Source organism: Rhinolophus sinicus, chromosome 8 (assembly GCF_057876585.1).
Source record: "Rhinolophus sinicus isolate RSI-liver-muscle chromosome 8, RSI-T2T, whole genome shotgun sequence".
Taxonomy (NCBI): Eukaryota; Metazoa; Chordata; class Mammalia; order Chiroptera; family Rhinolophidae; genus Rhinolophus; species Rhinolophus sinicus.
The window spans coordinates 82,178,962-82,203,959 of record NC_142508.1 but is presented as its reverse complement, the minus strand read 5'-3'; the positions used below and the strand labels follow the sequence as shown (position 1 = coordinate 82,203,959).

At 46.5% G+C, this 24,998-nt stretch overlaps 1 protein-coding gene across 5 annotated transcripts in view; it reads right to left on the bottom strand.

The window, feature by feature from the left end:
- Window positions 1-1,864: 1,864 nt before the first annotated feature.
- DPY19L3 (dpy-19 like C-mannosyltransferase 3) overlaps window positions 1,865-24,998 on the bottom strand; it is a 43,351-nt gene continuing 20,217 nt past the window's right edge. For 4 of the 5 annotated variants that reach the window (XM_019740514.3, XM_019740513.3, XM_019740517.3 and 1 more), the window contains 9 exons: window positions 24,297-24,370; window positions 23,928-24,086; window positions 21,161-21,283; window positions 20,745-20,856; window positions 20,173-20,229; window positions 16,384-16,466; window positions 8,564-8,696; window positions 6,629-6,787; window positions 1,865-5,483 (listed from right to left, as the gene is read on the bottom strand). In XM_019740514.3, coding sequence (XP_019596073.1) covers window positions 5,322-5,483; window positions 6,629-6,787; window positions 8,564-8,696; window positions 16,384-16,466; window positions 20,173-20,229; window positions 20,745-20,856; window positions 21,161-21,283; window positions 23,928-24,086; window positions 24,297-24,370 — 1,062 coding nt within the window. In that variant the 3' untranslated portion in view covers window positions 1,865-5,321. The other variant, XM_074314991.2, reaches the window with a different exon arrangement.

The window sequence follows — 24,998 nt, the reverse complement described above, 5'->3', positions numbered from 1 at the left end:
TACTGGAAAGGACACCACATCAAAGGAACTCCCATCAGAAGGGGACTTGTCAGGCACCCAACCGTGAGTGGACATGTCCCCATACACAGACGTCAAAGGCTCCTCCAGGATGAGGAGCCGTGGACAGCAGAGGTAGATGACTGTCCCAAGACATGGAAGGCCTGTGTGCCCCCAGAATGAGGTTAAACCCAGACACCGTGGTTTGTCTTTCCCTGTCTGCTAATGCTACGTTCTTGTTCCTTGGGTTTCTCTATAGTCCAACTGCTGAACATGAAGAACATGTATGACTATTAATTCTTTTCACGGCTCATGTAAATGTTCCATAGATGAAAATACAGGAAAATGAGGCAGGGCATAAGTCGGATCACAGTGGTGCACAGATAGAAACGGTACCGTGGTGTTTTTCTTGCAATGAAGGCCGTAAGGCCCCAAGGCCTTCCACTTAGCCATCCTTCCCTTTTGGGAAAGCTCGGCCTCAAAGCACAGCCCATGGTCTGGTTGCTGCTCCACCCGCAACGGTCAACAAGACGACGTCCACACTGAGACCCCTAGGAAGGAGCCTTCCCAGCCTTGGGAAACCACACTATTCGACCAAAAGACTGGCGATCAATGCATCCTTTGGACTGATTTATGACCAAAAGGGGTAACTGTGGATGAAAAACGGGGTTCTAAGAAAAGTGACCTCACAGGGTGCTTGATCATGAATTCCCACCTGGGCAGCCCAGGTGGGCAGTCACGCCCCAGGCCTGGAACTTCTTCAGTGAAAGGTTTAAGCCAGGCCTGTGCATCTAGGCTCACACACCTTTCAAATGCCAGAAGTAACCCCTCCAAAGGGGGCCTGACCCTCGGGAGCGCACACAATCCTGTCAGCTGCCCTGTGACCCACCCCTGCCTCGCTCTCCCACCTCCATGTGATTTTCCTTAGGTCCCCTCCCTAATTCCAAATGCGTAAAAGGAACGGCAAACTGTCACCTGCTAGAGCATTCATCTGAGATCTTGCTTTCAGACAGACATGTTGTCAGTTTGGGTCAAATAAACTCATAAAAATTCTCTACAGGTTTGATGTTCTTATGCTGACACTTCCGTTCCCCCTTCCCTTTGCGTCTCTTCTATTGTTATTTATACTCCACTAAACCAATTTCACATCACACTATAGTACTATTATTTGCATTTTGAAATAAACAATCCATCCTATAAATGTCTCTATATTAAATTTACTGAAAAGATTTATGGTTTGACTTTCAGAAACCTCTTCCGAAAAGAGGGGCAGAGAAAGAGCATTCTCTCTGCCAGCTGATGGTGTCACATGTCAAACCATCACATGCTTGGTCCATTCACATTCCGTCTCTCACTAACCAACATTATTTATAATCCTTCCTTTGCTACAGACGCTTCCAGCCCAGAGCGCACTTACAGCTCCGGTGTAAACACTCGGCACAAAGTACTTGCCGTCCCACTGCCAGTTCCTATCATCTCTGAGTATTTCTCCTTGAAATTTCAAACCGAACAAGCACATTTGTTATCAACACACTCTTACCGGAAATGTGGGCTACCACCCATCTTCCGGAATTACAGAAGGCTGAGGATTGAGGCAGGAAGTAGAAACAAGTCTGAAGGTCCAACAAACAGCACTCACCTCTCTCAGGATAAACTGCTGACGGGCTCCTTGGGGACCTACACATAACCTTGAGGTTCAAGTGGGACTGACAAGCAGCTGTCAAACCAAGTCTGTGAGGAAAACCCTCAACACTAGCAAGTGGGGTGAACACCCAGAGTCACAATTACACTCCTTTAGCGCAGACTGAACACACTTCAATAAGGTGGTGTCTTGATTTTTGACCTTCCAAGAAATGAAAGGCATATCTTGTGTAATTTAAAAGAGCTTTATTTAGTATATAATCTCCATACAATGCAGTGCAACAAATTATAAAAGCTCTTTGTAAGATGTTACTCACAGGATGTTAAATACAGAAAATCAATTGTCACAAGAAAGAAAGCCTAAGAGCTTTTCTCCATCAACAGACAACACTCTACTTTAGGCCAAAGGTTCTCACAGGCCAAGTATTTGTGAGCATATTAACCAGGAGACATGATCTGAGAACACTTCAATATCTTCCTATCAATTCCAGGGTTTAAGAAGTGGGCTGTTTTAATGTAAATTCAGGTAGGTTTGGGTCAAAGATAAAAGTGTTATGTGACAAAGTTCACGTGCAATCACAATAAACATTTTTAGTTAGTTGTGGAGGAAATATGCAAACCACACAGAATACTGACATCTGTACTTGCCATCGGGCAGCATGCACACATGGGCCCGTGCGCACACATGCATGCACACACACCACACGCATGTATGCACACACACACAGGTACATACACACACATGCACACAACCCCCACACATATCCCCCCCCGCACATACACCCAGTGGATGTCACTAAGGTCAAGAAAATCATCTTCAAGTACACAAGAAATGGCCTGAGTCACACTCAGTTCTCCTGGCTAATGTACCTGGAACAAATTCTTATTTCCTAAAAATCTGTAATAAATGTGACAGAATCTTTCCACTACAGTGGAATCTCTGTTGGCCACTGTGATCAGCATCAGTTGTCATTTCACGAAGCAGGCAGGTTAGTCGGCCCCCCGACACTGAGGGTGTCTTCGCATGCTCACCTGCGAGCCCCCGGGGCCCGTGACTCAGCTCTATTCTGGCATAAATCACACCACGGATACGACGTGGATGCCCTTTAACACCTCCCTGTCTAGATTTTTAAAAAGTGGAGTAAGTACTTGAAGGGATCTATGAAGCAATCTAAGCTCAGGAATTTTCTTGAGTTTTATGTTTTCCCCAAATTTTACAATTTTCTCAACCACACCTAATTTAAAATAAATTTTTATCAGCAACTCGACCTTTATCAAATCTTATCAAAGCAGTCGGGTAAATGTTTTCAGAAATAACCCTTTCTGTTTACCCCTGTTTGCTAGGTTTACAGTGAGTTGAGTACAATAAGCAGTGGGACACACAGAGGACTGGAGAGGGAGGAGCTGTGAGAACACCAAGGGGCGGGCCCAGTGGTGCCCGCACAGTCACCTCACAGGGGACACAGTCTGTCCGGGACCTGAGGCCGTGCAGGGGGGGTGAGTGCACTCACTGCACTCAGAAGGTCTTCTCAATGCTGGCTCTGAAGCAAAACCAAGTGGTTCCTCTATCCATAGAACACAGCTACAAGTTGAGGTTATGACCCAAGCATAACAGCCACCGAGGGCTGTGTGGCACGGAGCTGAAGCCGCCCATCACCTGGTGAGGTGTCAGCGGTCAGTCCTCTTCCTCCACGTGCTCTGGGAGAAGGTCATAAAAGGGAACCCTCAGGAGCACTACACATACTTAACGGGATTTGGTCACGGGAAATAAAATGTCTGCTCTACATGGTCACAGTGTGGATTCTGTCTTGCAAGGTTGTTTTTGGCACTTTTTATTTTTCCCCAAAGACTGAATACTAAACGTGTTGGCCATATGGCACTTAAACTATGAGGAAAGATTACTGCATGTCATCAAGACGGTGATGATAAGCATAAAAATTTAAGTACATGTGTCTTGTATATTGAGACTCCAAATATCCAAATGCTTACATTAATGAATAAAGGAATATTTAAAATAAGTTGAAATATATCTGGGAAAGTAACAGAGCATTTAAAAACGAAAGTACATAGTCTAACGTGTCGAACCTTCCGTGTGCTTGGTTCCCGTTAGAGTAAGGCACTCGCACGCTGCGGCTACCACAGACGTGAGCACGGCTGCTTCCTTAAGTTGCGGGGCCGACTAAAATGTTTTATTACTGTATTATCCTTAACTGCAGTGGTCTCCAACCTTATTAAGGGACACAGGAAAAATGTAATTCGGGAGTTTCAGTTGCATAATTTAATAAACCCAGCCACCGTCAATTTGTATTTAAGTTTTCATAAAAGCCGAGTACCCTTGAGTCCAACGTGACAGCATAAAATTTATCTTAGAATGCTGCTTAATAAGTAGTAAGTGAATATAAAATCATTTGAACACATGATACCTGTGGTAATTTACTTCAGTCCAACTGCAAGGAGAAACATTAAATCATTTTCGACTGGTAAGAACAGGGGAGAAAGTTAATTTCATTAGCCATCTTGATTTAATTAAATACACAACATGCTTTTACCAGCAACTTTTACATGTCCCCATGATTAGAAATTAATTATAAAAGCAATTATCAAAAATTCTGAGCAGCTACACGTCACCCTCTGTCGCCATTTACGAGTAAGCGTGACTCAGAGGCACTTGCTGCCTTTAGCGAGGAAAAGCCCTCACAGTGAGACTGGAGACCGCAATCGAACTGGGTACGAAAACGCTCTCGGCCAAAAATACCGTATTAGTGAAACTGTTATGATACAATATTTTAAAAATATTCAGACTTTGTAAGGTTCTAGACTGTAAAAAAATACAAAGGCTAGAAACAAAAACTTTACAAAATCTTGCAAACTCAGTAAATTTAAACGAGTAAGAAATAAAGAAAAATTATCTTTCTTGCAGGATAGGTTAAACAGTATCAAGAGGTTTTACAATAATGACACTAAACAGTAACATGTACATGGCTACATACGACTTAATACATTTTTGCTTTTTAAAGACATACAATCTGGAACGTGAAACACCTTTCTGTGTCCAGCATGAAAACATGCACGCACATGCGTGTACGCACGCGCACACACATGCACACACAGTTAATACATGACACACATCGCTGAAGTACTATACATTACATTTCAGACAGAGCACAAGTATTAGTCATATACAAAGACCTAACATGACTTTTTGAAATATTAAAAGCATGATAATTGGAAAATGTTATAAAATTTTTAGGTGAAACAGGACAATAAAGAGCTTTTAAAAAGCCACTAGTTGGTCTTGACTAGTGAAATCACATGGAATAATTTAATTATGCATCCCCTCAATTCAACTCAACCATCCTGTCTTAAATCAACTGAAAATTAACAGTATTTGAAATCCTGACCGTGCTCTGGGTCCACATGACATGTGTGGTTCAGGCCTCATGGGGAACCCGTCTGGGTTACTCTCAGGCCAGAGAACATCAGCGGGAAAGGCAGAGACAAGATGGAAGACACCAGCTGGTACAAGATGCTTTCAAAGATGGTAACACTCGTGTAAACATCTATAGAACTTACTCATCTCACAGCTTTAAGGTACAGCTACCTAATTACACATGAAACGTTGTCTATTCAGTTTCATCATGATGGAGTTTCACATATCAAAAATAGAAACAAACAGAGCTTTGTTACTTGTTTCTGGCGAGCTTGTAAACATGGAACGTTTTGTTCTGAAATACTCTTGTGAAGAACGCTGTGTAGGGAGGCAGGTCTCTCTTTATCTCCTCACAGAAGCGGGGGTGGTCTGCAGGCTTCAAATCTGGATCATTTTGTACTGGCCCGTCCATCGTCTAGAGCCAAAACGAAACAGAGTGTAATTTGGTTAAAAAGAAACACAAGAAAACGAAAAAACCAAACACATTTATGAGACAACAGAAGTAGAAATAGGGGTTGGGTTTAAGAACGATGTTAGTGAACGTAAATGATATGATTTCAAGGTCAGTGGCTACGTGGATATCAGCTGGTCCACGCCCCCCTGTGTCAGCCCAGGCTGAGGAGGAGAGTGGTCAGTGGTCACTCTGACCTCTGTCAAAACTGGGACTGGACTCAGTGTCCTTGTTGTTAGCAATGTCCGGCACTGTTCCTTGACAAAAACGAAATTCAAACTATCATGACAGTCCATGAGCTGCCCGGTTAAAAGTTAAACACGAAGCACAATTTAAACGCAAGTCTTGGGACTGTACCTCCTCTGAATTCAAGACAGTTATGGGCAGTTCTGTGCTCTGGGCACAAACGTGCATCTCAGATGCTTCCTCCCCAGCTTTATGGAGGCCTGACTGACAAAGCTGTACGTACTAAAGAGTCACACCAGCTGGTCTGCCATACACGGGTGCAGTGACCACAATCAGTTAGTTAGAGCATTGTGTGGGTGAAAGGGACACACCTTCGGTTCTAAGGAGAATAAGTTCTGGGGGTCTAGCGCACAGCACGGTGACGAGAGTGAACAACAACGTGCTGTACCCTTGAACTTTGCTAAGAGATTAGATTTTACGTGTCCTGAACCTCAAATTCTGTACAGTCATTTTCCTCCAATTTAGGCTAGGTTTATCTGCTCTGGAGTATAAGCTTGACCAGAGAAAGCCACCTTTGTGGAAGTATGGCCGTGGACAGAAGGGGACACCAATGGGAGCTGGCAGAGCAGAGATGGGGCTGCTGTCACTCCTGCATGAGCAGGGTGATTCATGCTTTAGAGCGAGGCCTGCTTGGATGGTCCACGGTTTGCTTTCATAGCAGCAGCAGAACATTAGCATATGCCTGGTGCAGGGCCTGACGCAGCCACTGGATGGAGGCTGCTGACCTGAGCTCCGGGACCTGGAGCTCCCCTGCCCCGCCCAGCCCTGGGCTGTCACTAAAGTGACACTAAAGGTTGGGAGTTCCAGGGAACGCAGTGCAGGTGTGCTTGGTTGTGACAGTCTGTATGGCGGGGGACGCTTACATGGCCGTTGGCCAGGTCCAACAGGTCGCGAAGCCGGCAGCCGGGGCGGTGCCTCCGCTCATAGCAGATGCTGTCCTCCAGGATGACGTAGTCAGTGCCGAAGGAGCGCAGCAGGCCGTGCACGTGCTCGGCAGGCCTCTTCGCATAGATCTGGTAAACCTTCAGAACGGGGCAGGGGGGACAGCACTCAGCGGCCAGCTAGTGAGGCGGCTCCCACGGGGCTCGAACCTCAGCCCCGCCCCGTCCCATGCAGGTCACCCCCTGCAGTCCGCGAGCGTGTGGGGGAAATGCCAAAGGAACACTGTCTGTCAGGACAGTCTCGGGGATGGCGAGCGAGCCATGCTGAATCCATCTGGAGCCAGACCCGATTACTTTGAGTTGTCAGCATGTTCACCAGCAGACGCCAACCCGATGCTTCCAGTGCCCTAGCACCAGGGCTCAGCAAGTAAGACACAGTCGCTACCTTTCAAAAGGGCACCTTTAGACTAAGAGGGCACACCGGGCTGATGGCAGCTGGGGGCACGTACACATCTAAGGAGACTCAGCTTCTGGTAAGGGCAGTTAGGGAAAACGACCCCGCAGGGCCCGGTCCCCAGGCGGGTCAGGAGGTACTGGGTTCCCACTCACCTGGTGGCACCTGCCCTGAGTGAACAGTATGGCCTATGCTGGGACTTGGCCCTGGACAGTCATGCGTGTGCTGTGAAGAGGATCGGCTTGCTTTGCTGCCCGCTCGTGTCTAATGCTATGTCTCTGGCTTAGGGGCTGGGTCCTGAGAGCCTGTGTTTGCCTGAGGAGCGTATCTGCTCCTGCTGCCAGGCCTGACGCTGCCCTGCCCACAGCCCGCACCGCGGCACCAGGGCCCTCGGGGCATCAGTCAGAGCACAAGGCACAGGATTCGCCGAACGTGACGCATGTCTTCCGCACCCAGCCACCTCCCGCTGCACCCCAGCTGGGACCCAGGTCCCTCCTGCTTCCTCTGGCTAACGCGGGCGATCAGGAACACTTGGGGCCACCTGAAAACTTCCCATTTTAGCAGAATCTAGGTTCAGACAATTCTCATAAGAAACATGGGATTTAGTAAAAATCCGTTGCTTTTAGGCTAGTTAAAACACTGCAAACAAGGCTTTTCAACTAATTTGCAGCTGCCAAGATTACAAAGTGACTGACGTAAATCATCATACAGTCTTAGCACACTGAATGGCTGGTGAGGACCAAGGGGGACGACTGGGGTGCGGCCTGCTGTGGTCTGTGTGCAGGTGCCTGACGGTGCAGTGGCCCCGCCCCCCAGAACCCCGCCTCCCAATATCTGCTGTGCAGACTGGTGTGCACACGGTTCCTGTTTGGAACTGTTTCTACAATCCTGAAAACCAGGGGGACAACCTAAATGGTCAAGGGAAACATGCTACACCCACCTAACCAAACACTATGCATCTTGGAAAACGAGGAGCATGTTAGGGTGCCGATGTGTGATCATCTCCCCAATGCGTCAGTTACTGCTTCAGGAAACCCAGGGGGAGAGACGAGTCCACGTGTGTGCAATGCGCTGGTGTGTGTGGAAAGCGCTGTGGGAGGGCGCAGGGGCCTGGAAAGGCACATGGTGGTGGTGGGGGGGGGTGGAGGAGGAGGGGGAGGGACCCCTTCACTACATCCCCTCCTGTATGTTCTGAACTGGGAACAGTATGGCTGTATCATCTATGCATGCACACGCACACTCGCAACCATGCAGGAAGGTCCACAGACATGTGACCAGTGAGCTTCTTTCCCTCCCGGTCTCTGAGATGTTCTCAAATGCTGCGTTCTGTGCATCTCAAGGTATTTTTCCTCTTAGTTCCTCTAACCGAGGACTGGACGGCTCAGCAGCCGTCAGGGGACACAAGCCCTGCGCACGTCCACTCTGCTGCCCCACCTGGCACGGGCCAGGCAGGAGGGCCTCACCGCTTTGGTTCGCTCCCTCAGGCTGCTGTCCTCGAAGTGCGGGTGGTTGGTCAGCGTCCTTCCTGTGCATAGCTTGACTCCGGCCAGCAGCTGCATGCTCCCCGCAAACACAGCCGTCCTCGGGGTGTTAGAGCTAAAAGATTCATGGAGGGGTGTGGTGAGCCGCTCAGGTTTCCTGGCACAAGTAGCACCACACCCACGGGTCTCGGGACCACCCTGCGAGGGCAGGGAATGCATAAGGGCGGGAAACATGAGGTTGCTCAAGATCCTGACTGGCAGTGCCCACCTGATGAGCCTGTGTTCTGACAAGGCTGGGAGGCTCCCGACAGACTGTTTCGCTGGGTCTGCTGCGTAACGAGCTGTCTTGGGAGGCGGTGTCACCTGGGCTCAGTCTTCCCTCCCGGAGCCCACACCCGCCCGCCTGGTTCCAGAGGGGCAGACTCACACAGAGGACGCACCGTACTGCCACGCTCACTGTATAAACTTAGCTAACAGCCAGGACTGCAGCTGACTGTGAGTCAATTCCAAAGGTTTTTGTTTCAAACAAGCAAGAGACCACAGAAATTACTACAGGTTACTTTTCAGAAGAAAAGAATTAGTAAAAACAAAAGAACACGGAAAGATTCCATAACAGCCAACAGTACTCAATGTGGGGTGGTTCCACATTTCTGATGTGGAAGCAGGGTTGCCCCATTCCCTTCCTTTAGTCCTGGTCAGGAAAACTCCACGTATGTACCTTAAGGAATACAGGGCGCTCCAGTGATACAGCACGACCTCACTTTCCAAATGCCACCAGGCTATGTGGCTCTGAGTCCCCATGGCGGGAGGGGCACGGCAGAGGCCAAGGGCTACCTGGTGCCGGTGGAGCAATTTTCCTTCCCTCGCTGAAGAATCTCAGCAGCCGATTTAACTCCCTTCCATTCCGTGGAACCCGCATGTCACTGACTGTGAAGGACCCAACCACGACCCCGTTTCCCCCCATGCACTGTCCCCAGCGCAGAGCTGCCTACATAGGCCCCTAGGGCACTGAGACACATGTCCATGTCATGTTAACTAAGAGGAGTGTGCCTGCTCGGGCGACGCATGTGATGCGGACTTTTGGGGAGCAGTCTACCTGAAATCATTACAACAGCACACCCCACAGAGGAAGCTGTGGACTGTGCTCAAGCTGGAGGCCAGGCCTGAAGGGCGCCCTGGGGCTGACATTCGCAAGAGAAGCCCCGTTCATTCATCTGTCCCAGGAGGACGTCCTGTTTATTCCAGTTACTGCCGAGGCCACAGCATGAGCCACCCCACAAAGGCACGTGGGTGTCCGTAGACGAGCAGCACACCCCACAGTTGAGCTGCAACACTTGCAAATAATTTACTTTTGAAAAGCCCAAGATTTTCTTCCCAACAATGGCATTCTCCGTCACTTAAATTGCAATAAGCTTTCTGAAGTGATGAAAACGTGCACAGAGTTACTGTGAGCATCCAGGGACTGACCTACTGGTGTTGGGAGCCCAGAATGTGGATTCCAACAGGAGAAAGTGATGTAAGCTTGGCTGTGCTGACAGGTTGTCATCATTCTGACAAGCTGACCCAGGAACACAAGACAAGGAGGTGTTTGCTCCATCCCCAGAACCAGCAGTTTCCAGGGAGTTCCTGCCATGAGCCCCAGGCGGTCAGGGGATTAGGAGGGTTTCAGTGACAATGTGAGAAGGTGCGGGGTTCCTCAGGGAAAGGTTTACAGAAATTCAGTTAATTCAACGAATGCTTGCTAGACAGTCTGTGCTGGCCTGGGCGGCTCAGTCACAGCATGTCATCACTGCCAAGGAGAGCAAACACAGACACACGTGGATTAAAGAAAACGGCATCAGGTTCCCATGCCAGCCTGCTTCCTTCTGTATCCTCACCACTGGCACCAACCAATCCGCTGCAATCGCTGGCACAACAGCATCACCTATTAACACCCCAACATACTGTGCTGTCTTTGGGTCCTCTGAACTGAACAGGTAAGGACGCAGGACGAGCACATGTCTAGCAGAGTGTGAGACAGGCAAGAGCTGCGGGGTGAACGCGCCTGGTCCGTACACTTCCTGCCCAAGGAGTGCCCGGCTGGTCTTTCCACACAAACGACAGACCCAGCACCTGAGCTGCTGATGTCCATTCAGACTGCAAGGCTGTCCTGGTGTCGCTGTTCTGCATATGCACTAGCGTCAGCTAGGGAGGCGCACGGAGCGGTTCCCAGTGCGTGCTACAGCTGGCAGAGGGAGACGGCTGGCCTTGTCATCTCCCCACGGCATTCCTGAGGACCTACTATGTGCTAGACTGGCCACCATGGTATGATAACCTGTCTTCCAGAAGCTTACCAGCTAGCAGAGCCAGACTCAGCTCCCATTACAGGCAAACACTGAAAACAAGCCAGCAGTCAGCCTATCACATATTTACTGACGCTTGCTGGGGGCTGTAGGTGTGCTGAGAAGCCAACGCATTGGCCGTGGTGCCGATGTGGTAAGCACTGCCTCCCCCAGTGTGCTCTGACAGCACCGGAGCGCCCCAGCCGCAGGCAGACAGGTGATGGGGGAAGTTGAGCACAATATGGGACAAAGTGCTTTCAGCTGTGACTGTGTTAAGGTTTGGCCTCATTAGCAGAGTCAGGAGTTTAGAAGAAACATAATCTGTTTAAACTGCCAGGGCAGCAGCCTTCTGGCGTGTTCACCGGCCCTCATAAGGTCCTTGGTTTTGTTGCAAATAGCAAAACATAAGTACCCCTAAACCTAGACAATGGATTAGAAATAACTGCTCTGAACACTACTGACCTCCAATCACAGCAGAGATGATTCACTCTGCTTGTTTGACTGGTTTCTGTCTACCAGCCCCACGATGAATCTGGGATATTTCACTGCTGCTTTAAATATTTAACTTTGCCTATAATGCAAATGCAAAATTAAACAAGCAAAGTGGAACGAAATGAAACACACACACACACACACACCCCTCCTAAACTTCAAAAGCCCAGATTCACTGTATTTCATATTTTCTGTGGTAGATTTCACAGGCACAGGAGAAGGGACTGTGTCCTTCACACCAAACACGCAGCGTAACAGACACCAGACTGGTGACTCTTCCTTCAGTTATGCCTGCTGACAGTCTGTGGTCTTGCCCAACACAGCCAACGTGCTTTCAACCACTGAACGACACTTCTCTATTATAGAAAAACAAAGCAAGTTTTACCAATGTTTGAACAAATGATGTCTAAAATAAAAGGATCATTTGTTTCTCTAGCTCTGCCAAGCTCCATAGCAGGCTGCCCAACCTGCAAATAATTTATTCTGTAAGAAATGTCACTAAGTAATGACAAGGACTCACAGGTCAAATGGATTTACATTATATAATTTAAATGTCATTCCAGGAAGACCTGATGGCATTTGGAACAAATGTCCTCATTTATTTCTGAAGCTGTAAGTTTCAGCAAGCTAATGACTGTTGAACTAATGGGTAAACTGAACATTATGAGGCGTGAACATTTGCTTTCTCTACACTTCAGACTTACGGAATTATGCAAACACTACAAAATGATTCATTAAATGTAAAAGAGGCTATAGGCATTTAAGGTCTGAACTTCAGCTACACCATATTTAAAATATAGAGCAGTTCTTTCTGCTTTGATGAAATGCAAGGCAACTTTGTCCCACTGAGAAAGACTGCACCAGCAGGCTTCATCCCTGTGTCTGGTGAAAATCTCCTAAGGCCAATTAGAATGTCACACCTCAAAATATTCAAATCTACAGGTCGACCTTAATTGCAGTGTCAGAAAAGAATTTCAGGAACCAAAAATGAAACGCTGTGACATCTAGCCTTACTGAAGTAATGTGCTTTCTAGTCAGACAGAAAACCTATAAATGTACCACCTGGGTTTTGCTGAAAGCGGTACCAGAAAGTACAAAAAAAAAAAAACCCAAACCAGCACAGGTTTTTAATCTTTGTATCCAGGATACATTATCAGGAAAAAGGGGTCAACAGGAACACATGCCTTTCAATCCGCTGGAAGACAAGGCCACCAGGTGGACACACGGGCCAGGTGTGGGGGGCACGGGCAAGCTGATCGCCTGGGTCTCGGAGGGAAGACTCTGGGACCTGACTGCAACAAAATGTCCTTGCAGATTAACGAGAAATTTAATCCTGAAGTAGTCTTGGTCTTATACTTAAATTTAAGCCTCTACTCCTCTAAGGAACTAAAGACAGAAAAGCATAAACATTTTCTCTTACTAAAAATTAGGACTCTAAAAATGTTTTCCACTAAAACCTGTTAAGTCTCTACAAATCTTACAATGGAGTCACCAGTAAGATTGTGGAAGAATGAAGACAGTCGTGCTGAGATGAGGTCCAACCCTAGTGATACTGGCAGTTACAACGGATTGCCACTTTATACGTACACAGTTGGTGCTCAGTAAGTGTCTGTTAAACGGTGTTAGTGTCATACAACTTCACAATGAGATAAGCATGCAAAGCTTTGTGTACTAAGGCTTTGTTTCCACTGAAAGACAATCCCTTTGGTATCACCCTCATATTAATAAGTGTTATCCTACAGTGAAGCCCTGTATTTCCCCTTGATCTGTTTAGTCTATAAAAGGCCATCACTGAGCCCTTCAGAAAGAAAATCACTAAACCCCCGCTGAGGCGATGAACCTTTCAATCTAGCCTCAGTGAACACCTGGAAAGACCGGGTCCCCAAATGGAAGCCCTGTGTCCCTGGAGAAAAGGTGACGCCTACATCCTCAGCATCACATACACGAAGTAGACACTGGGGGGTGAGGGTAAGCTTCCTCTCCACACTTGACATAGAAGCTGCCCTGTGCCAGTACGGAGTGTCACTTTTGGTCCTGCTTCTCATCCTGACTCATCCTGGAGCACACTTCACCCTGTAATGAGAGCTGCATCCCCACCCCAGTAGATGCTGCCGTGACTGTCATGACAAAGGACTTTGGCTGTTGGGAACAAGCAGACAGGATGGGGGAAGGTGGCACCCGTCACTGACAGCGCTGGTCCCCACACACAGTTTCAAGCAGATGTTCAGATACAATCTGTGGGCGCTGAGCCCACTACCTTCCCTCCGACGAAGCTCAGACCTTCTGACTGCAGACACTGAGGTTGGTCGCCATGTTCCATGCTTCAGAAGACACCAGAGGGTTCCGAGAATGTTCAGCACATTCACTGTGTTTTGGGATTGAAGCCAACAAACCAGAACTGACTTAAATGGCAACAAAAAACCGGCTTCGTGCTCACACAGACCCTGTCTGGGTGCACGGCGTCAGCCTCACTTGAGCTTATTTCACAAACATGCCTAGCAGCTATTTTTGCAAAAACAGTAATTTAGATTTGAAGAACTTTAAAGGAAAACAGGCAAGATTAGATCACAAGGGAAAGATTTTTTGGGAACAATACAAATCCTTCAGTTGCTGAGAATTAAAAAAGAAGTAAAAAGAGGACGTCTACACACAGGGAGAGGGGCTGTTAGTGAGAGAATGCAAGGAACAGACACGTCCCCAAATGAAGAAATGCCAGACTAACAGACCGACTTCCTCACCCTGGGAATAATCTCTTGTCCACGATTTTTCAGAACCAGAAACATTACTTTACATACTTTTCTGTGAGGAAAAGCATGACAGTAAAGGCACTACAAGAAGTACACTCAGTCTGACAAAGCCCTAAACCACCTAGGCTCTGCTGGAATAGACTTTTAGTGATGTATAATTAATTCCTAAAAGACTGGGGAGTGGAGGCGGGATGTTTAGAATGCTAATCCAGGTAGGTGCTGGAGACTCTTCACCTTCAGGATTCTAACAGGGCTGGTGCCTTGCTCCATTCACGTCCACAGCGCGATTTTAACCACAGAGAATGCCAGCCTCACCTCAGATGCATGTGTTAGAAATCTCTAGTTGGTCCTCTTTTCCCATACACGATAAATACTTACTAAATAATAAGAGGTACTTACTCTTTAACTGTCTGCCAAGATTTAAAGTGAAATACATAAAGAGTGCTTAGCATTCTCAGTACTGGAAATGTATGAAAAATTGTATCACTGCAGGTAGTCAAAGCCAGTCCAACAGTGGGACCAAAGCCACATAGATACTTTAGATGTGAATCTCTGTAACATTCATGGGTTGCACTCAAGAGACCTAACCCATTATTACAGTGATCATCTCTTAACACTGGGTGGTGCTGACCTGACCCCGGAGGTGCTGACCTGACCTGGGTGGTGCTGACGTGACCCCGGTGGTGCTGACCTGACCCCGGTGGTGCTGACCTGACCCCGGGTGGTGCTGACCTGACCCGGGTGGTGCTGACCTGACCCGGGTGGTGCTGACCTGACCCGAGTGGTGCTGACCTGACCCCAGAGGTGCTGACCTGACCTGGGTGGTGCTGACCTGACCCCGGAGGTGCTGACCTGACCCGAGTGGTGCTGACCTGACCCCGGTGGTGCTGACCTGACCCGGGTGGTGCTGACCTGACCCGAGTGGTGCTGACCTGACCCCAGAGGTGCTGACCTGACCCCGGAGGTGCTGACCTGACCTGGGTGGTGCTGACCTGACCCCGGGTGGTGCTGACCTGACCCCAGTGGTGCTGACCTGACCCCGGTGGTGCTGACCTGACCCGGGTGGTGCTGACCTGACCCCGGGTGGTGCTGACCTGACCCCGGGTGGTGCTGACCTGACCCCGGGTGGTGCTGACCTGACCCCGGGTGGTGCTGACCTGACCCGGGTGGTGCTGACCTGACCCCGGTGGTGCTGACGTGACCCGGGTGGTGCTGACCTGACCCCGGTGGTGCTGACCTGACCCGGGTGGTGCTGACCTGACCCCGGTGGTGCTGACCTGACCCCGGTGGTGCTGACCTGACACCAGGTGGTGCTGACCTGACCCCGGGTGGTGCTGACCTGACCCGGGTGGTGCTGACCTGACCCCGGGTAGTGCTGACCTGACCCGGGTGGTGCTGACCTGACCTGCGTGGTAAACAGTGGTCATGAGCAGGTGCCAATATGTCCCTAAAATTCTAAACGACAGCAATGATATCACAGTGCTTTCAGAATGTGTCATACCAGGTTTGCAACATCGATTTATGTGTGAATAATCATAGTGCTGGTTTTGGGTTATAAAGTAGGGAAATAGTAGTAGCACAGGGCGTGAGAATGCTGCTGTGGACAGAAGTTTATTTTTGCTGGTGGGATGCAGGTGTCATTAACGAAGCTTTGAAACATGAGTTTCATTCTCAGCTGAATGCTGAGGCAAAGCAACAAAGTGAAGGTGGAAATAACTAACGTAATGCTGAAAGCATTAAGATGTTCAAGAGAAAAGGTTCTAGTTTGTGTTTTCAACATTCTCTAGGCCTGGGTGAGGACAACGTGATTGGTTAAAATGAAAATCTGCACTGAGCTAGGATTACTCCAATGAACTGTACTTACAGTGTACTTAAATGACTAACAAGAATACTTTCATGTGTCAGCATTAATACAAATATGAATGGTATTAAAATGAAAGCAGTGATAAAGATATAATTGGCAGAATATAGACCTTCATTTCCACGGTGTCAGTGGTTTGAAATGCCTCCTCCCACCCTGTCTCCCTCTCCATGTGTGTGTTTCTCCTTCTTTATGGGATTGTGGTTTGAGAGAATGTTTCTTGAATGGAAAGAAATTATTTCTAAACAGAGTCTTAAAGAAAAATTTGAAAACAAACATATCTTCACAATTAGATTCAGCAAAAAGCAAAAAAACAAAAAAACCAAAGGAGGTCTACAGTAACACTTCAAAGCTTTAAAGGGAAAAACAAAATCCTCTTACTTAATCCAGTTCATCAGCTCCACTGTATCTGGGTCATGGAATTCTCTCAACTCGGAGAGCTCAGCCATCACTTCTGGCCAGAACTGAAATTAAAAACAAAAACAAAACAAAACCAAAATCCACCCCCATACCCACAGCTATCACTAAGATTAAAATGCAAAAGGAGAAACCATGCAGAACTCCAGAACTTGTGAACTAGGCACACCCGGCAACTGGAATGTCAGAACCACCTGGCCTTGCCCCTCAGCCTCCTGGGACATGAGTGAGCTCAAGTCTCAGGGAAGTTACCAAAGTTACTTTGAGCTGAAGCTAATTTTTAAGATGAACTTTAGTTTTACTCAATAAAAACACCTTTGGATGTATGGTTAGTGTCTAATGAGACATTCATTTGGAGATGACAGCCATAGCGACTATGAGCAACTTGACAGCACACTAGGGAAGTGTCACTGAGGCGCCCGGTGTGCCTTCCTGCCCAGTGCGCCCTTAGGAGGCAGCACCATGCTTGAGCGCAGAGAGCTCTGGAACTTAGCATCTCACCCTCACAGACCCAGGGAGACGGCATCACCTCTATCATGAGGCATCTCCCTTCTGCTAGTCTGCAGACCTCAGCTCACAAGAACCAGACATGACCAGGTCACAACATGGCAAAGCAACAACCTGAAACCTGACCCCAAATCCAGCCCCTTTTTGTTTTTTGTCCTAAAAATCTGTACAAATAGTTTCACCTATACTAACATAATTACAGGTACGACGGGAGAGAAGAATATTTGAAGGTAGGACTGTCCAGGGAAATCTGGTACATGTCAATATTGTATTTACGGCCCTGGGGCCTGCAACTCAGCTTGAGTCCTTAAGATTCTTGTGTGCAATGTAAAAATTACTGAGTCCATCACTTTCCTAATAGAACGTGTCTGTCTGTCTAATTCAACAACTAATTAAACATAATTGTTTTATCGAATGACAATTGACTAAAAAGACCTGAGCATTTCCACACATCTAAGGTGAACCCCAGGAGTCACTTCCAGTGTGGGAATGGAAGGCCAGGGACAATGGACCCATGCTTCACTGGCCCTGGAACGGCAGTTGTTTTGTTTAACAACTGTCAACTAGAACCAAGGTGGCACAGGACTGGCCTGTGGCTGTTTTAGCCCCATCACTTTCTTATCTTGTCATCTCATCTTTGGCCATTTTTACTGCTCACTCACATCTTGTCTGGGGGTGGAGATGGAAAGTCAAGTGTCAGCATCACTAGTTCTAAGTCCCAGAAGAGATGTAATAAAAGCTACTGATCAAATGATAGCTTGTATGTTTCAATTATCCATTATTTCTATTAATTTTTTTGGAAACAATTATTTTTATTAGTTTCAAATGTATTTCTATTCATTTTGATAATCAATAGAAACATCTTTAATGATATGTTCTAGCTCTTTTGGTATAAAACGTAGTTTTACATCTGTGCATTCAATGGGTATTAGATATTCTAGTTTGAAAGCTGCTGTTGTTAATTCTGAAAATGTTACAATTTAGTAACAGTCTTGTGGTGAACTCCTAAAACAATGTGAAAGTAAGTGTTGGATTAACTAAATGTTGTTCCTAAATGATCAACAAGAGTGTACATGAGATTTCAGCAACCCACATAATTTAATCAACAGGAGGGTCCCAATACCATCAACTCCTGATTTTAGAGTGCACACTAGTAAATGTTTTTCCCTGTTACACAGGGTTACCCTGGAGAGTCATACAGCGAACTTGGAATTATGAACAAGAAATTCAGAAGTCCTCATTACAGCTGCTATGTAAAACTCAAACCAGGCTTTGAAATACGAGTCCCTATGACTCACAGGGGAATCTGCTCCACAGTGGGAAACCGGATTCTGTTTTGGGGTAACCACCAATATATGTAACACCTTTATTTTCTGTATGATTTTATATCATGCAAGTGTTGAGAAGCTGAAAGAGCCAAACTACTTTACGCAGTGGTTTCTCCTCAGTCCAATACTGAGAGAAGCCGGGCCAGAGGTCTTTGGCAGGTTCTTTCCAATCCTGTCTCTCACTCAGGGAATATCTGCAAAGACTGCCTGGGCATGGTGGCTTTTCAGTGCTGTCACTGGTTCTTCTATAGCAGTGGTTCTCAAGGGGGGTAAGAGGAGGGATTCGCCCCAGCCTGGGGGATGTTTGGCAATGTCTAGAGACATTTCTGATGGTCACGGCTGAAGGGAGGTGCTCCTGGCATCAGGTGGGTAGAGGCGGGCATGCTGCTAAGACCCCCTAGTGCACAGGTCACCCCATGACCAGCGCTGTCCAGGACAGCTGGGCAGAGCAGTTTCTGAACCCCAGTCCTGAGCTTTGGGTTCAGGTCTGGGTGGGACCCAGACATCTGTTTCCAGCAGTTCCCAGGTGACACTGTGGCTGCTAGCGGGGACCACACGCTGAGAGCAACGGCTCCAGAGTGCAGTTTATTTCATCTCCTATGTCCTTCCGCAGTTTTATCAACAACTTAAGTCCCCACATAACTTAAAAAAAAAAAATTAAAAATCAATAAAATTTCAAAGAACTCAGCCTCTACACACAGACAGTGGGTGGGCGACTGATGTGGTGTGTGGACACTGTCAGAGGTGCGACAGGAACGGTGAGCTTTTCCTCCAGGAGTGGGTAACAAGGAGCGAAGCAAGTTACCTCATGATTAAAACTACACTCTGTTTAATCCTCAGTTGTGGCTGTTCAGATGTTTTTAAGAAGCTTTGTTTATTTATATTAGAGTAATAAAATTTCCAGAGACAGGGTGGTAGAAACCATCTGTTTCTGTATTTTCTGGTTTCTGGAGTTAAGAGTGCCCTGCCTATAACGGTAAATGTTTTGTCAGACAGGAACATGACAGAACCTAACTCTTTGAAACATTTGTGATGATCTAACTTTTTTTGTTTTTTAGCTTGAACTCTTTGCTTCAAACAAGATCTTTCATGAAAACATAAGCAAATGAACCCAAAAGTTGAGCTTCTATAGCCAATCCTCTCTGTGGATGAGTCCCCATCTCCGCCTTAGACACCCTCCTAAGTCAGGAGCTGACTTAAGTCAGGGCATAGTAGAGTCTGAAATCCATTGTTTTAACTTAAAATTTGAAGAAAAGCATCTCAACTTACAAAATACATCAGCTTTTTAAAATAGAGAGGCTGAGAGCTACCTGCCCAAGTGACAGTTCAAGTCTCTAAATATCAAAGATATGACAAAAGAGTCACAAAGTAGTTGACCTAATGACTTGAGTCTCTTAATGGGGGTTCTCAGAATTGAAGCACAGTTAATGTTATTTCTGAAATTAGTCGACTGAGAATATGAAGAATTTCACGGTTTCCTATTGAAACTGAGTGACAGATAACAAGGCTCATCTCAGACTGCATTTCTTTACATGCCCTCGTCCCCAGGTGGCTGTGATCATCTAATAAACGTGTAGGCTACAGCAACCTTACTCTACATAAGGCAGGAAAAGGGGGGAAATCACTTTTCTACTTTATTCACCTCAAAATAGGTCTGAAAACATCTTTATTTTCAGAATTTGCATCAGCTGCCTAGTAAGCCAAACCCAAAATTAATTAGAACGATTAAACTGTAGTCGTTTTGCTATGTTTTTACTTCATAAATACCATTTAGGAAACAGACCAGGCTTGCTATTAAAGCCAGTTGCCATAAGCAGCTAAGGAGATATTTACATCCTCCGCAGACCACTCTATTTGCCAATCATCAGGGCAAGCATTCCACTACAGAGTCGAGACGAGAACAAGGAAACTGTCTTACCTTGTAAGACACGTAGAGCAGTGTTAGTATCGGCACTGAGTACCGCATCGCACACATCTACACAAGGAGGAAATGTAATGGGTCATGAGTCTCCGACATGCAGAGCAACCAAGTCAACGTACGGGGCGCCGTCTCACGAGACGCTTGCAGTGTCACCGTGCTGCCACCTCGGGCGCCTACAGGGCAGCACAGCCCCGCCCCGAGCTGCACGGACAGGCTATGGACCATTACCATACACTTACTAGCAATTATCTGTAGGACGACACATTTCAATTACAATAGTGACAACTCCAGATGATGGCACTGATGTTTGCTAATTTTTCTTTTTGTGCTTTTCAGTATTTCTAAATTTTGTATAAGGAGCACGTCTAACTATGGTCTAGAAAAAGAGAAATGATTTAAAAACTAAAATTAAAAATTAAAATTAAAAAATAATTCCTTATAAAATCATAATGTATCAATTATGTATTTTTAGCTTCAAATTTCAGTATCCATTTTATCAGACTGATGTAAGGGCAACTGAGAGAAATACTAAGTCATAAAAATGAAACGGAAAAAGGGACAGCACTGACCCTATTTGGGTTATAAAGACGTATCGCCTTCAGAAGTAACTCCCACGTTTCAGGGCTGCATAAGCCGAAAGATGCAAACACACACATGTGTGACGTCCAGAGGTACTTCATTCTGTAAGGACAGAGGAGAAGGTCAAATGTTACTGAGAGTCTTGGAAACACCTGCCAAAGGTTAGCTCTTAACTTCATTGCCTCCTGAGAATTATCACATAAATAAAAACAGAGAACTGGTGGTCATTAGGAAAAAACTGCTTATAAATGAGATTTTGTCCTGGAAGAGGGCAGTAGACAAGGGAACCATCATCATGGGCCCCATACTCATTAATGAGGGTGACTGTCCGTTTCCAAGTTCTGTTGCTAAAGTATGTCATCAGTGAGTGGCTGAATAAAACTGTCAGTCAGACAGACAAAAATACCTCATTGTGCTCAACGCCAAGAGCCCAAACAAAACGCTGTGCATGAAGTTGTAGGCAGTCGCTGGTCTCAGGCTGGCCGCGCCCTTTCCCACGCTGCCCACGGACTGCCGGCGTGTAGAATCACTGGACAAAATCACACACAGACAAAATGAAAGCTGGATACATAATTTTAGTTAAATCTTTTCTAAAGAAGATGATACAAGACACTTATGCTTTTGTATATTTAGAAACGTTATTTCCCTACGATAAAATGAACCACCACTGATCATTTTAATTTATGAGGCTAAAAGTGTCATAATATAAATGCACTAATAATTACAATAACTAAAATTTAACTAATTTCATTTCAATTTAAGTAAAAATTTAAAGTGCTTCAATCCTTTAAATGATAAGAGAATAGCAAAAAAAATCCTTGTGAGATCACTTAAGAAATCTTGACAGATGTTTTACAAGTTACCAGTAGTTTTCAAGTTTTTACAAATAAGTAAAAATGTATCCATAAACTTGGGATTAAGTTCCTTTGTGAAGGAATGATCACATTTTAACCTTCCAATACTCATGTGTATGTCTAACAGATGCCTCTTTATCAAGTGTGGCTACCTAAAATGATGACACCCATAACATAGTGATTCCTTAATGCCATCGAACACCCAGCTCACATTCTCTTTTCCATTTTCTGCAGTTGCTTTTCTCAGGTCTCTCCTTGATCAGGACCCAGATCTTTCACACCCCATTTCATCAATGTCTCTATAGATTATCTCTCAATCAACAAAAGTACCACCCCTATCCCAGGTCTTTATGGGTTAAGGAAAATGGTCCGTTTGCCCTATATCCGTTCCCATCTTCTGGGTTGGCTGGTTGTGCCCCTGTGGTGGTTAATACACTTCTCTATTTCCACGTTTATTACAAATGTGTAGTTAGACCCGGGGTTAATTATTAGCGTCAAGTTCATCATTTGGCAGGAAGGCGTCACATCACGTGCTCTGCATGCTGTCTGGCTGTCCCCACTTCAGGGATGTGGAGATGGATGAGTGGGTTTGGATGCTGCAGCGAGTTGTCAGGTGGAAGAGCAAACAACATTGAGGGCTGCCAGTTTAAGATGAAAATAACGCTTTCGGCAAGGCCCCACCTAGCCCTGGTGCGTGATGCTTCTGTGGAATGGGGGAAGTATGATCTCCTGGAAATCCTCTTTACCAGTCTAGATTCCTAAGGAAATTAAAATGGTTCTCTGAGGTGATTTTCACCACCAGTAATAATCTCCACTTAAAGGGAATCGATTACAGCCTAACTCTGGCTTCTGCGTCCACACCAGGCGGTGACTCTGGCAAGGGGAGTGTGTTCTGGAACCCGTGCTGCAGCCCTGCCAACTGGTCCCGTGAGTGGGGCGACATGCCCTTCACTCCTGCTCTGCACACTAACGCAGGAGTGTGGTGTGAACACACTAAGACCATCCTTCCCAGCACTAACGGGGCAAAACGTTTTTAAGTACTGGGCACTGGTGAAACACCCTCCAGTTGCTTCAAAGCTAATTCATACGGTAATTCCTAAATGACTTTCCTAGTGCACAAGTCCTACCACCCTAGCTGGTAGGTGAGGACGTGCGCTCTAAGCTCTTGGTCTGTAAGCGTAACCAGATCGGCTTGCGGGAGCAGCTCGGGTCTCGCTCCCCACAGAGCCCTGTGCCAGGCCAGGTCCTGTGCACACTGAGTGTGTCTGGACTATTCAGTGATACTGTCTAGAATCATCTCCACCTTTCCTTACAGGGCTAAGTTTTACCTTGGGCTAGATATAAAAAGAACACTTCTGATCGATGCTAAAATAGTTTAGTCAGTGCAGTATCTGCATGGTTCCATGTCACTTCATTCTCAATAATCACAAGGCCCTCTCTGGACAGCTTTCCCCACCCCGGCCCCTCGTGGTGTGGATCTCAGTTCACCAGCACCTCAAGTGGCAAGGCACCCACATCGAGAAAGGGCTTCCTTCTGAGCTTCAGGAAGGTTCCACAAATGACAATAGCTTTAACTTCTTACCCTTAACTTCCTTTCCACTTAACAAGGACAATAAATGCAAAAAATGCCACCAGCGTGTCAGGCAGGCATTCTGCAAATTTTCAGTCTTTACACCTCGTCCTTTACTCTCAGTAGATCAGTAGGCACGCTAAGTTTAAAAAAGCTGTCAATTCTTTCTTAAGGATTTCAGGAGATGCTAATAATTATGGTCCACTCGGACTTTAGAAGCCTTTAAACAAGATGCAATAGAACAAACAAGAGCTAACTCTTGACAATTCATGAGAAATAAGAAACGGCAGCTAGAGGCAGAAAGGAAAAAAACACACGCACCTACCAACAGGAACAAAATAGAGGCCGAGTCAACAACAACAATGACAACAGTGCCAGCTACTGACAGTTGAAATCTACAGAATACTTGTAAAGTCTGTTTTGAGCCCTTCATGTCTCTTTAATACACTTATTTTTCACAAACCTGCAGATAAGCAGTCTCAACATCCCCTGTACAGGCACGGAAATGGAAAGGCTGTGCATGGGGCTAGAGGACACGTGGTTCCCAAGTGTGCAGGCCAGGACTGATGCCCAGACCCATGGGCGTGGCACCCACTCCCTTCTGTGGCCTCCTGACGACTCCACAGCTACTGAGAGTGCAGGCCCCTTGCACTGGCCGTGTCCCCTGAAGCTGAGCAGTACTACTCTTTTCTGCGCCTGGCATTTTGCATTTCAGCTCAGCAGAGACCGATCTCTGAGACACACTGTACCTGAGGTTGTGGATGGCACCAGCCAGCGCTGCGGTTCCCGTGACGCACAGGACAAACAGGTAAGCAGAGAAGAGCAGAGTGTCGGAAAGCCTCTCAAACGTGTTCAGAGGCAGGAGGCCAAACGCTTCTTCACACAGATACAGATTAGCATCAAAATCTCTAGAGAACAAAAGGAAAGCCAAAGTCAAGTATGAAATTCAATACAAGACAAGTAAATGAGTCATTCCCTCAAAAGGGGCCTGAGGTTAACAGCTGAAGGCACAATGATAACTTAAGTTTTAAAGTCCCTGTTGATTTAATATGAACAAGCAACGCAGATTTTATTTTTTTAAGAAAACATAAAAGCATAGATTTTAAATTCAGTCATACCTTGTTGCTCCAAACCCAAACTTGGCTTTCAGGAATTTAAATATGTGCTCGTCTGACTTCAGGTTCAGGGTTTTCTGTGGAGAGGGAACAGAGGAAAGGGGCCATTAGCGCCGCCGTGCATACTTTCCTGGTACTTCCCCTGAGCACACAGACTCAGTGTCCAGTTTCACAGGACTGTGAGTGTGTGAGTGTGCATGTGAGTGTGCAAAACCAGTACATGTTCACAATGGTTCTCAGTACAGGAATTCGAAAGCCGGGACTTTCCAGTTGCCCCTATTCCTTTTTCTGAGCAGAACTATTTTTTTCTAACAGAATCTTGTGTCTAAGTTCAATACATCTTTGGCTTCAGGGAGAGGGAGATGGCTGGAGCCTGCTTAGCACCAGTTTTTAGCTCCGAAAACCAACACTGGGGGACCTGAAACCTGGAGAAGGAGCACTATGCTCAGGCCTGCTCGGCTCTGGGTTCTGCCAGCAGATATGGCTGCTGTGAGCTGGACACACACGTCAGCACCCAGGGGTCACCCTGAAGGGCGAACGGACAAATGCCAGTGTTTTCCAGTAGTGGTTAAGGTTTTAATTCACAGAATTGTATTTTTGATTCATGGCTCACAACAACCTGCATTAACACAAATGGGGAAGAAATTGTATCAGAAGAAAAATGAAGATATGAACAAAAATAAGATGAATCCAGAACCGAGGTTA